Genomic DNA, 14,487 nt, shown 5'->3' on the forward strand with positions numbered 1-14,487 from the left:
CATAATAAGAATCATTTCGGAAATTGAATTTGTTCACAATTTATAAATAGTTTTAATAATATTTTGAATGCTTATTTTTCATGAAGCTCGGAGTGGCGATAATACACAATGCAAGTATCGCGTGATTTCTGTAATTCCCAAACCCGGCTACGAGATTCTAAAATCTATATCAAATATAAAACTTTGTGCATGCTAATGCATTATATGTGTTTAATAAAACATTTAGTTTAATTTTTCTCTTGGAATGGAGAATAGGAAACAATGCGATGCAATGGGGAATGTGCAAATAGGGAATGGGGCTATAGAAAAATGGGTCATGGGGCAATGGGCAATTGGGTATGGAGCAATGGGGTATGGGGCATAAGTGGAAAAGTTTATCCCATACAGGGGCTGTATATCCAAGAGACTCGTACAGTATACTGTTAATGTATTATTTTCGCTGTTCCTGTCAAGTGAAAATATTCACAGTATCAATTTTTGCGGTTTTCGAAAAAAAAATATTAGTTTATATAGTGATACAAATCGATTTCGTATGTATTATTTTTCGCGCTTTTCTTAGACCCCTCTGCGAAAATTAATGCGTTTACAGTAATATCAACATATTAACTTTACCTTCAGAAGCTGCAGCCTTTTTCACAAAAAAGAAATAGTAAGATTAGTTGTAAGTTATATGTCACAATACTTTGTTCTATTACGACGTCATAACATTACAATTTTTTAATGAAAATTATTGACCAAATTCCCAAGTAGTACTATAGACAGCACAAATTGTATCCTGTGAAAATAAATTGCTTATATTTTTTTCTGCAAATCTTAAACAAATATGTTCTGCAAAATTTACCAGTTACATGGTAGAGAGGAACTGCTTCTGTTGTTTTAGAAAATTTGAATATTACTTAAGTGTGAGTTTTTATAAGAATCAGGCAAATAGAAAAAATCAGAAACATGTATGTCGAAACCCCATTGATCTGACAATACAATTTCACTCAAGGATACTTTCTCTATTTGAAAAGACTATTATTTGATCTCTGCATGTCTGGATTTGCTCAGAATTTTTTCAATAGAATGATAGAATAGTCAAGTTATTGACTGACTTATCTGCCATTGAAATGTTCAAATTAAGTGCAATTCAATGTAAGTACAATTCATACCACAGTGATATGGAAATCTTGTGTTTTTCCCTTGATTATGATTGTGCAAACAGTCAATTCAAACATTCAAAAGTGTGGATTTTTTTTCATACCATGTTTCACTCATTTCCTGATTCTTACAAAGACTGACAATTAAGTCTGAAAATATTCTTATTTGTAATCAATATGTGACCTTACATAATTTGGAGAATGGGGTTCCCATGGAAGTAATTAAAAATGTTATAGACTTAATAAATATACTCCTCTCAACATGTGGATGGTACAATGTATGATATTGAAATCGTGAAATGGAACTGGTGATGAGTAGATAACATATTAAACATAGTACTCTTCCAGTGCTGTGGTTCACATCATAAAAAATCATTTAAAAGCATTTTGAGAGTTTTGCATGGCAATACAAAGTACCCTGCTAGAGGATATTTCAGTTCAAGAAAACATAATGCAAACTTCATGCAGAATTTGTTAACAAAAAAAGTGTAGAAAACTATAAGTCTGCATTAATGCATTAGGATGTTGTCCATTTCCCGTCGCTCAACCAATTCCTTATCTGCTGCCTTGCCCGATATGTCTTCTTATCTGTCACTCCATGATGTTAGTGTCTCATCATTTCTCTTCTTGGCTGTTTAAAATTCAGCAAGCAGGTCTTCTTCACTTTCAGCCACACCATAAATACTGTTTAGCCTCTGGATGATTTCTGTGTATGTTGCCTTAGGACCTAGATGCCTTGCAACTTTACCAGTCGTCCTTCAAAAATCGTTTCACTGCATACTTGGCGTTGTCTTGTCCATATATTCGATCATTTACTAATGAGTCAACTTCATATCGCCTTGAGTTTGAGTCGTACGATGTTTCATACTTGCCATTAATGCCAGAAAAACAGGAAATCTGGTGGATCTATCTTTTAAAGAATGCACTTCACATTCTTCTGGTTTTGTTTCTCAGCCTGGCTCAGTGTATTCAAATGCACCAGATTATTTGAGATAATGTAACATCCACGACATCCTCTGGGTTTGTGCCTTTGGGATTCACCTTAATTTTGTTCTTTATCATTTGCAACAGTTCCGGGTCTTCAATAGATACTCCACCTTCAGGCATGTTGATGTTATAATACAGTTTGTGTCCAAGCAAGATTTTGATCTAAACAAGCTCAGTTGCCTGGAATCGAATTCAAAATTAAAATTCAATCAATTTAGAAAAAAAATGAAGCAAACACAATAGAAACAAAAAAACACCTGGAGTGGAGTGAATAACTCGATACAGCTACGATAAGTTTTTAATCAACCTTCCAACACTGTCTATTAAACACCATAAATCTACCTAAATCCTACCAAGATTACACAACCTTAACCTAATGATCTCTGTAAACTCAAGCAAGCCTGCTACAAAGAACATAAGTACTGTAGCTGTTAGTGATATGTTTCTAAGGACTAAGGGTAGGGAGTGAGTGTTGTTACGATAGACAGTTTTAATACATGCGTGGAATACAAGGTGTTAGAATAGACACTGTTAACTTCTAGTAATATCACAATCTCACTAGTCTTCTAAAGTGTATTTTCAATTTTATATATCTGATCTAATCACTGAAATATGCTCTATTTAGAAATTTTCAAGTAGATTCTATTTATGAGATTTAATGCACAGTGTACTTCACATTAACACATACACATAGTCACAAATATAAACACATTGAATCACAAATAAACATAAAGATATCAATGAATAGGCAAAAAAAAGTACAAGTATATATACGCCCACAAAATATAGACAAACACAACACATAAATTGTATGTACGTACTTTGACTCAAAAATACTCTATAAGTAAATCCAGAGCGAACGTGTAGGGGGAAGACATGAAACCAAAGTAAAGACCTTTTTAAAGATGATCTACATTAATTAAGTCCAGCTAAAAATAGAAAATTAAAGTGATATTTTTAAAGCGTCACTACTGTTTGCTTGAATGCATAAACTTTAAAAACAATAACTTGTATATATGCCTAACAAAACAAAAGTGAAATAAACACTCAATGTAAACAATAACACGTGTGAACTTTTAGTATTTCCGGTTGGCCTTTGGCCTCCAAATGGGTGTATCACCTAACCGAGAGGAAAGGGAGTAACACCAAGTACACCAAATTTATTTATCAAAGTTCAACAAAATAATTCACTATCCTCATTTACTAAAAATTATTTCAATCTCTATTCTGAATACACAACTGCTATTCAATTATTCTAAAATCAAAACTTCAGAATTAAATTACTAAAGATTGTTCAACAATGAATTTGTTTTTAATGTATTACATACATTTAAACAAAAGGTTTTATTCACAAAAACGAGCACAAAAAGAAAAGACATGTACATGTAAAACATATTATTACTGACCAGTAATGTTGAATCGATGCTCCAAGTCCAATGTCAACAGCTGATCGATGTTGATGGCCATCTATGTTAACATTCTTCCGGATGTACGAATCGAACAGTCCTCGATATGACGTATGTAATTGCCAGACAGCAGTGACGAAAGAACAGATGTGACGTATGAAGTCTATCACAAATAAAGTCCCTCTGTAACGTAGTCCAAGCTTGAATGGCGTCTAACAAAATCGATTATAGTACACATGTTGCTACAGGTTCAATCAATACACATCACGAATGGAATCTACGTTGGGCGCCATTTTGTAACATAGCTTCTAGTTACTAATTTGATTTTTTTCTTTTCTTCCACTTAGTTTCAATTCACAATAAAAGGGTACTGAAACAATAATAAAAAGTACTTAGTGAAATTTAGATGCAAAACATGTTAATTACTCAAACCGTAGAGAAAGTATAGCATTCACTAAAGTATACGATACGAGTTCAAAACCTACATGTATAATACGATATTTCAACGACTTTTTACATAAGGTTTTAACTAATTACTAGTTATTCTGATCTTAACATGAAACATACAAAATATAAAATGCATATCATTCGTAAATGCATTTCCTTATAAAATACAGCAAAATACGGATTTACTGTTAAATATAGATGAAATAAAAAAAAAATAAATTATGTAAATAAAACACAACATGAACATATTCTAGCGACTTTAACTAGAACTACTAGTACAAAACTGACAAAATGATAAAAAAAAAACTGCATGAACTACATACCCTGCATGAGGTACAAATGACTTGTGAGTGATTACAACAATTACATCTTGATATGTGTAATGAATGCACAATTCAAATTTATAAAGTATTTTAATGTTAAAATAAACAAACTCATCCACAGCCCTATGTATTTTCGGCAATCGATGAATTCAGCTGTTTTACACATTGAAAATTTATAAAGAGATCAAAATGAGTTTAGAGCTTTTGCGGAAAGTTCATTTGATATCATTGCCGATTAAAGTTTCAAACTATTTTAATGCCATACGCACAGAGTAACACGCACTTTTCATACGCCAAGCCGTCTTTTGAACTAATTCATTCATTCGTAACAATTAAACGGAAGAAATGAATATAAGTGAGGTTAAAGATATTAAAGTAAATGTTCAAATCTTAAGTACAGGAATGATCTCCAAATTAGACTGGCAAATTTTAATAATTACTACATTGAACAATGCCCACAGTTTGGAGACAATATCGAATCTGAACAAAGGAAACCCACCGAAATCAGAAAAATTGCGCTGAACACTGACCCATTAAAATGACCAATAAAAACCCATAAACTTAGACTACCACTGAAAGAAATAAGTATTAAATGGACATGTACTATTCATACAAGTATATGCAATACAAAAAAAAATTATTACTTATAATAAAAAAAACATAAAGTTTTACTCTGCCACATAACCCTATGGAATATAAAGTTCTTGCGGAAATATGAACCTGTTCAGGAACCGGTCATTAGTCGGACCATCGATACGTCATAATGTTGCAAACAACGAAAATACCACCTGCATAACACTTACACTGAACTCAAAAGTGTATTCATGAAGGTGAGTTGAAAGGTAGTGTACAGCCAACAACGCATTAAAACCCTAACGTTTATCACAATTCCACACCTATTCAACCTTCAACTTTTGATAATTCTATGACTCAGTCGATACCATCTGAAACACAGGAGCCCCATTAGAAGGGCAATTCACCTATTCCTCTTGGAAACATACGAGACAAATCAACGGATTCTCCAGTGATTCAAAGGGAAACAGTTCGAAATGAAACACCGAAGCGATCAACCCGCAATAAAAAGGGCCCAGTTGACTCAAAGACTATGTTACATCATATGGCAGGGTTAGAATAATACATGTGAAAGGGCTTGACGACAGTCTACCCAATGATAGGCTAGCTGCGTTGATTTTTGTGTCAACTTCTTAGAGATAATCACAGTTTCATATTTGATTTTCAACTGTTCTAAAATATCTGACTTTTTGTTCTTATAAGTCATTGACAAAATTTTGTTTCAAAATTTATCAATGACTCGCTGCAGGGTATAGGAATATGTAGTAACTCAATCTATTGTAGATCTCCATCATTTCTAAAGTTGAGTAAAGATCATTAGAAATTACCTCATACTCATTTAAATAGAAGAGCCTTATGCAGCTCTTGCATGGTATTAACTTCCCATTCGCACCAAATATCATCCATCCCATTTCGAATTTCCCATAGTCCCCATCCACATTCCCTAAAAAGAAGTCCCCATTACGCATACAAAAATCCCCATACATTTTTCTTTATCAGTTATTAAAAGAATCAAATTTAATTAAAATATTACATTCTTTAACGTTTTAACTTTCATTTTTAATTCCTTTTAATATATTGTTCATATCAACAAAGATAAACATCCTCATTCTCCCTATACAAAAATCCCCATCCCTATCGTTCCATCCCTATTGAAAAATAGCACAGTAAATATCGCACAGTTTGACAAATTATGTCACAAAATTGTATTTTCACATGTTGTTTTGCTTAACAAACTCTATAGCAATTTTCTTCGACTTGCACTATTCTTAACTGGCCAATATTACTGTGCTGTCTAAAATTTAACATTATGGTAAACTATTAACAAGGCATGATTTACATTGTGAGAGAATCTAACCAAATGACTGAAAAGTCTAATTGTTTTATCAACTTAGATCGAAGATCAGAATTGATATAGCAGTCGCCAGAGCCCACACTTTTACACCCTTTTAACATCCGCTATTATCTCTTACACGACCATAGGAAAGTTGTTCTATTTCCATACTCCGTGAAAGTTAAATGCATTGGCACTTTACAGATAATTCTAAAATATCAATGCTAATTTCATGCATATGTTATTTTCGTCAATAAACAAACTCAAATAAACGTTTTTCTATTAATTAATTATTCTAATCAGTTTGAATTAACCTTAACGCTGACCTCTAGTCAGTTTACAAAAAGTCATCAATCCTATAGAGAAATTAGTACCAAGACAGAAGTTGAAACACATTGAAAGAGCTGTTACAGTGGATCAGGTTAGTGGTGGTCCGAGGTTCGGGACCTTCACAATTTCAATTACATAGGGCCTGGTATATCAAAGCTTTGATTATGTGGACATAAGCTTTTCCTAAAGTAGAACTTCGATTGAAAACTTGGACCTTTCACTCTTGAAAGTATATTTGAACCTCAGTTTTCGAGCAGGTGCGGATCGAAATATTTAAAAAAAAAAAAAAAAAAAAAAAAGGCGTCGGTGTTTTCAATCAAGAAACTTGTGTAAAGAAAGTGGGTCCCACAACTGTAACATTTATAAAAATGTAACCCTACTTTCTCTGTATTAAACCGATACAACACCGAATTACCCCCTCCCCCCACAAAAAAAACAAAAACAAAAACAAAAGAATCAAAAACAAAAACAAAATGAAAAAAAAACATCAAAACAAATAAAATAAAACAAAATGGTGGCTTAGTGGAAAGCAAATTGCGTTCAAATCTTGATCTTTACAGATTTTAGTATAGGTATCTCTTTCAGACATCGGGATAAGATTACCAATTGATTGCATATTAGTTTTGTGTAGGTTCTAAGCAAGCACATGAGCTGCAATTAATCTAGATGAGTTGTTCGTGCATCTTGGGTCAGGATTTTTTTATTGTGGCTCAAGCTTTTGTGATTTAACAGTTTCGACTTTAAGGCCGGTAATTTGTATTGCGACCTATACATGTGGATACTAAAATGCGAACATAGTTGGTTATTCAATTATGCAGAATATTGAACATATTTTTGTTCTTCACCTAGGCTTTCAATATCAACCGACAACGATCATGAACATTATACAAATATTGTAGGGAGCCACGTGTAATTTTGGTGTATTTTATTTCATATATTTCAAATGTTGCTCGTATAAGGAGTTCAATGTTTACAATTTACATCTAAGAATTATTCAGATACGTTTGTATACAGAAACCAATACAATCGATGTAAATTGATTCAATGCTTTGATATTATATAAGTAGCAGTATTTACCGATAAAAGAAACCATCTTATTTAAGCCGAAAATTAATCGAATATAGATCAGTTTGCTCTTTATTAAGATATATAAGCATTTGAAGTTGGCGGGAAAAACGATTTCTCTTAATTTTTCATAGCTTTTGTTTTAGTACGTTTTGTAAATTAAAAACCCTAAAAAAATAGTATGGATTTCATAAGACTACCCATGTACAATTTTGAGGCGTGTTCAATGAAATTTTAAAAAGAAATGAGGGTGTCAGTGGAAAACAATATCAATGCTTTAAAATTGATAAAACAGAGGAGTCCGAAAAACTGACAAAAATGGCTGAACATAAGCAGCAATCATCCTTTAACAGATGAGCAAAACATCTTAACTACGTCAGGATTTAGATTAAGAAGACGTTTTGTTACTTCAAACAAGGAGTGTATATGAGAGGAAGAAGTCACGTATGATAATCTATATAGAAAACTGGCTGCATTTATTTGGCTATTTATTAGCCCATTTTCTCAAATTTCTCTGTTTAAAAATGGGGTGAATTAGCTATGAGGGTCTATAAAAACCACTGTATCGATTTTGATGAATGACATACCAAATTAAAGATAAAAGATATGAGAATGGCAACATATATCTTTAATTTATTTGAAGTATGATAAAATTAAATATTTACTAATTCAAAATAAGTTTTCTTAGACAAATGACCAAATAATTCTTATTTAGTTTAAAGGTTGATTTGTCAAAAAATGTTAGTGAAAAATATTCCCTCTATTAAAATGCTATTTAGTAAATGTCTTTGTAAGAATCATGCAAAATCTTTAAAAAATGATACACCTAAAAAAAGGCTACATCTTTTTTATTTATGTAGTTAAGTTGTTTTATGGGTCATACTATGAAATGTGTAATTATTCATTCAAATCTGCCTGCTCTCAGGAGACATTGAAAATACAGTAGATTCTGTTGTATTTGAGCACAACAAAGTACATAAAGTACATCCGAAATTAACAATCGGGGTTTGACATAATTTCACACGCATATTTTAAAATGTTTCTCGAGGATGTCTAAGATCAAAATGGATATAAAATGATTAAAGGCTCGCGTTGACTGTTATGATATTTTTATCTGACACTTATTAAAAGAATTTAAGAAAAATAACGAAAACCTCGCCAATTGCTAATGATAAGAAATTGAAATGGCTAGTAACAGATCAGTGCGTCTTTCAAACTCATAAAATAACATATTTATCTTATATTTTTCTATATTATTGATTGTGATATGTCTTTTTTTTTAATATATAATAAATATTTCCAAAAACTTAATAAAAGACCCCATGTAAATAAAACAAACACATGCAAGTCATACATCGACCAAAGAATAGAAAAAAATATAGGCACTGAATGTTAAAATTATAAAGACCGTCTCCAACATTCAATTTGGTACAACCAAACGACGATAAATTACTTTGATATCACAACACACTTACTAGAATTACACTCGCAATACTCCTTACCCATTAATTTGTTAAAATTACAACATTATCTATGAACAAAAAACTGAATAACTGAATTTTTACATGACAAATTTACTTTCTCAATGGGGAGATTCTCCTATTAAAAAGTTTAACAAGCATAATACTCATAACAGTAATACCATAATTAACATAAAAATACTCTGTTTGAATTGAAAAGTGGCAAAACCTTTAAGATTTATCCCTGAGGACAACATTTAAAAGAAATGAAATAGAATAACGGAAATAAATGCCCCCTTACATACAAGAAAATACAACCTGAGAATCACAATCCAGGGCGACAGACCTTAAATCCAACACCGAGTTGTTAATATAGTAAGCGTCCTCTCTTTGTCTATAACTATCAACAAAATGTCTCAAATCATTGTTTGTACTTTTAGAAGTTTATGGCTCATGATAAAGTGAGTCTCACATTTTCGGTAATCTATAAAGTAAGTGTACGGTGGTATGTGGCCCATTAGGTATACCATTTACTATATGTGGCTCATGGTAGTCAAGAGATACGCTATGAAGACTTAGTAAGTTAAAATGTGGTTGACGGACGAGAAATTATTATAGATTGGCCCACAATCAATATCGAACTTAGAACCAAATCTATTTCGTCATAAATCTTTGCGAAATTATTTTGTTTGTAATAATAGAAGCATTTACAATTTCTGTTGAGATTATCTAATGAAGCAGTAAATTGTTCTACACATTTAAAGTTAAAAAACAATAAAACAATAAGCAGTTGATTCGCTTTAATTCGGTTATTGTTTAGAATGATATGGTAAAATAAAAGCAAGAAATAGAAGACTAACATTGTGTCCTAAAGGATAGCACGTTATGGCATGGAAAAATTCAATTTTAGTGTTCTTTATTTTTGCTGTGTTGTTTGTTAAAGCTCAGAGTAAGTAGATACAAGGTGTGCACCTCTCTCACTCATTGTCTTCATGATGATTTTCAGGTACCTTCATATCTTCCGTTTACGGTTCAATTTGTCACAGAAGTTAATGCTCGTATATTTTCTTCTTCAGTAAAAGCCTATATTTGTCTCCCGCATGGTCAAGTAGTCAATATTTTTCGGACTCCACTTTTCGATCGTCCATATCATCACTAGGACATCAAATATAAATAAACTAAAAATATAGATGTATAATCAAGTAGCACAATGCCTAAACTCTGCAATTGTATAAAGAAACTTGCGGTACCACTTACGGTAATTGTATTATTATTCTATCATATGATAATCAAGCAATTGATGTACCGTAACAGTTAGACCTTTCAGGTTTTGCTCCAGGTACAGTCTCGATTTTATTGTGATATGCATTCAGAGATGTTTACTTATACGGATTTGCGGTATTTTCTACGAATTTTGACTGCAAATTACGATCTACGGATTGTTAATATTTCCTTACTACATTTGTTAAAATTATAGAAAGCTCGGATGTTAACGGATCATTTCCATAGAAAATTGTGAAAAATACGGATTGTCATCCAGTAATATAAACAGATCTGTGCATTGATTCCAACAATATCATTGATATATTGTGCAAATAATGTTAGATATATTGTGCAAATAATATTTTGTATTCTATCCAGTGCTGAAACCTCTTAAATAGCACACAAACCTATGTTATTATAATTTTGTTTTAATTCAAAATTGCCTTGATTGCAATCTATAACTGCTTTGAAATGATGGAGGAAATCTTGACCAAGAATTAAGGAATGTGAACATTTTCTACATGGAAATCGTAAGAAAATATTTTACTACTAATACAAGTATTAATGTCCATTTTACCAATAACTGACAAGCTTTGTCTTCCGACACCTCTTATCATTTAAAAGTTGAAAACTTTTGATAACTTATCCGTAAAAGTAGTCTTGTTAAGATGCTCCCTATTGATGATTCTAATGTTCCTGTACCCATTAGCGCAAAAGTTTTCCTACTGCAGTTCAACTTGAATTCAACTTGTTTTTGTATAATGGTGCCGTAAAGCCTTAATCAGTACATACATTGTCTGTGTGCATACCCTTAAACAATCAGCTTCTTCTAATGTTTTGCCTCTGTTTCCAACAGCTGAAGTCGTTCCACGACCACACCAAACACCATAACAACCTCTATTAGCATTTTTAGCATTATATCAGCATTAACCTTTAGTACAACTTCAGCAGTCAGATTAATATCCTCCTCAACAACAATCTCTAGTACCACAACAGCCATTACCAAAACAAATGCATCATCAGCATCAACCTCAGATGCCCCCATCAGTTACGCAAGACACCTCAACATTAGCATCAATTACAGCCTATAACCATCCAATACATGGCTCCAAATCCGGAACAAACGCCACCAGGAATAAAATACCACCATTCAGTGTTAAAACCCATGTAGAATTTATGCTGCAGTCAAAATTGGCTTTTTGTGTTTTCTGTATAGTACAATCACAATTCATATTTCCTGGTTTTATTTTGAAGAATGGTGGAGATTTTATCACGAAGGCTAAAAAGAGTTTTTTTAATTTCCCATAAAAAGTCATAAAAGTTCGACTCTTCGAGTTACTTCTGGTTGGATGGAAACGTCTCAATTTTGTCTTTTTTTCGATAGATGATTTTCTACAATATTCAAAAACAATACATATACCCGTATAAAACGGATTTTAGTATAAAATAAAATGCTTATTCACAACACACACCAATACTGTAAATTCGCATTTTTGAAATTTATATCTAAAATGACGATATAACCAAAATATCTGCCCAATTTAAGGCCTTTAATATTTCGTTTTGGGTTAACAGTTCTAATACAACTGTAAATAGGGGAATTTTTAGAATTTCAGATTTTCTTCTTTTTCGCCCGTTTGTGTCAATTTGTTAAAACACCGTAGTTCAAATAATCTTCTCATGATACTGTTCATTTATATACTGTCTAAGCTTGTAAATGAGCCCAGTCATAATTATTGTACTATTTCAACTACATTAAGGCGGAAAATTGACATTTTACCAATGGAAAATATCACCGCAACGTAAATCGAAATGCTAATTTATTGCATATAATCAATGTTCAAGACATTTTGTAAAAAAAATGAACCTGGAGGGCTAAAAAGTCGAAATAAATATTTATGACTTTTTTTCTACACGACTTTTGTTTGTTGCCAATTTTTCATTATTTTAATGGGCAACTCGGCGGGTGTTTCCAGAAAAGCAAAGGTCGCTTCCCCGACCGGCACTTGGTCCATGCTCCCGGTTTTTAGTGTAGTCTGATTGCTCATTTGCTTTCGTTACTTAACATGTATTACTTTGGTTATTTTATGTTCTGTGTTATATTTGTCTGTTTTCCATGTCTGGTTCTTGTCCCTGGTTTATACTTTTATTTGATTTCCGCTAGAATCGTGGTTCCCTTGATTACTTCTTTTCACGTTGGTTTCGTTCATTCATCACATAAAAATTCTTTTATTTCCCTATTTGTAATCCTGTTGGAATAGAAAAAAATACTCAAAGTCTGTGAGGTAATTGTCTCCTCCCCAGAAGACATTCCGGTCCATATAAGACTCAAATGTTCGGTACTCTATGAAGCAAATAAACTACAATTTGATTAGAGTCACATGTTCGTTACTGTTAGAACATAGAGAAATATTATTGAAAGGCTCACATGCTCGTTACTCTACGTAGTTAGTTAACTGACATGTTTTGTACTCTATGACGTAAGTAAACTACCGTATGATAAGGCTCACATGTTGTGTACTCTTTGACATAAGTAAACTACCATATGAAAGGCTCACATGTTTTGTACTCTATGACGTAAATAAACTGCCGTATGATAAGGCTCACATGTCTTGTACTCTTTGACGTAAGTAAATTACCATATGATAAAGCTCACATGTTTTGTACTACTCTATGAAGTAAAAATAGGAGATGTGGTACTGTTGCCAATGAGACAGTCATCCAACAAAAAGCCACGCAACGAATCATTAAACTTCTACAGGTCACAAGTCAACAACGGATTGTCTTTATCTTTGGTTGAGCTTCGCATTTTGTAAATAAAATAAAAATAGTAACGACTGGTTTGTTCAACAATTATTCATAAAGTGACTGACGCAAAAAATAAAATAGGGGAAAAACCCAGCGATTCAGGGATTTTTTCTTTAACTGACCAATGAAAGGTATAGGGTCTCCATTTTGAGCCACACGAATCTAAAGACTATAAAGAAACTAACTTTTTCCGGTAATTCATCAAAAAGACGTGTAAAGTGTCTTTAATCCTATATGAATTTATTACCAATTGTTTATGGAAACCCTCACATAATCACACTATGCACCTAAACCCTTGAGTTTCCTATGTCAATATGTCTGTTCAAACACTGATAATAATATGTTGATCTATAAATTTGCACTCATTTCTCTCAAAGCAAACATATATAGTGACTCCCAAAGATTATAATTGTGTTCGCTGCAGGCTTATATGATATGGCGCAAGCGCCTCTATAATAGTGACAAATCCACATTCAAACAAAGTCAATAACTTCAGACTTGAAAAATATAAGAAAATCACGATTGTATACAAAGTAATCAATTTACTCTCTTTATATTATTGGACTTTCTTCTTCCGGTTTATCTGAACTGTTTAAGTTTGAATTTGTAACTGTGTTTCAGTTGAATCAAGTACAGACGTAAATTGTATTGGACTAACGTTGTTCTGGGTGACATGTATTTGTTTTGTATGTTTTAGTTTAACAGATCATTATAAGTGGTGTAGTTCGTGACAAGTATTTCTTTACATTTCAATTGTATGTACACTAAGATTGGTTTATATTACAGGTAAGCTCAATAAGCTTCAATATCTCAAAGAATTGCTTATAATAACTGCTTAGTTGTGATGTAGTTTTGTTCATTCTTATCGCGCAATCTCCTACCACCTGTTAGAATTTCGTTTAATTCATCTTCCTCCCTTTATTCGATAGAATGTAGCAGAATTTTATCTGAGGCATCACAAGTGAGCATGTAAAACTTTGCGTGATCTAGAGAGCCAAGTATTGGAACTGTGGGTAGTGTTTTTTTCAAAGTGACATATGCTTCCAGACAAGATACTGACCACAGAATTTTTGCGAGTTTTCTTTCTGGTGAAGTGTATTAAGGAGGTAGATCAAGGGTAAGAGACATAACTCTTGAAATCAGTGTTATGTTTGGATCATATTCAATTTTCCAAAGACTTTCAAATTTTCATTCGAAACTAAGTGAAATCAGTCCAAGTTACTTTGATGCTTACATGAGATTGATATAAAATGCTGAATTCAAACTTTCCAATGATTTGTAAGGGTTATGTCCCTTACCCTAGGTCTACCTCCTTATGTGGTGCTGAATATGAGAAAATCTTTAATGAACTTT

At 32.4% G+C, this 14,487-nt stretch overlaps 1 protein-coding gene and 1 long non-coding RNA gene across 3 annotated transcripts in view; one reads left to right on the top strand and one right to left on the bottom strand.

Annotated features, from left to right (window-relative positions):
• Positions 1–277: 277 nt before the first annotated feature.
• Positions 278–14,487, bottom strand: part of LOC148597979 (uncharacterized) — a 29,819-nt gene continuing 15,609 nt past the window's right edge. Inside the window, exons 3-5 of the long non-coding RNA XR_015918359.1 lie at positions 3,533–3,902; positions 2,948–3,055; positions 278–2,306 (exon numbers count right to left, since the gene is read on the bottom strand). This is a non-coding gene — a long non-coding RNA (uncharacterized LOC148597979). The remainder of the gene's footprint in view (positions 2,307–2,947; positions 3,056–3,532; positions 3,903–14,487) is intronic.
• The window catches only part of LOC148597980 (uncharacterized), a 124,042-nt gene continuing 119,432 nt past the window's right edge, over positions 9,878–14,487 (top strand). For both annotated transcript variants that reach the window (XM_088560286.1, XM_088560287.1), the window contains exon 1: positions 9,878–10,012. In XM_088560286.1, coding sequence (XP_088416412.1) covers positions 9,949–10,012 — 64 coding nt within the window. In that variant the 5' untranslated portion in view covers positions 9,878–9,948. The remainder of the gene's footprint in view (positions 10,013–14,487) is intronic.

The sequence above is a fragment of the Perna viridis genome, chromosome 14 (assembly GCF_037379345.1).
Source record: "Perna viridis isolate PV_CMFRI_1.1 ecotype Kerala chromosome 14, ASM3737934v1, whole genome shotgun sequence".
Taxonomy (NCBI): domain Eukaryota; kingdom Metazoa; phylum Mollusca; class Bivalvia; order Mytilida; family Mytilidae; genus Perna; species Perna viridis.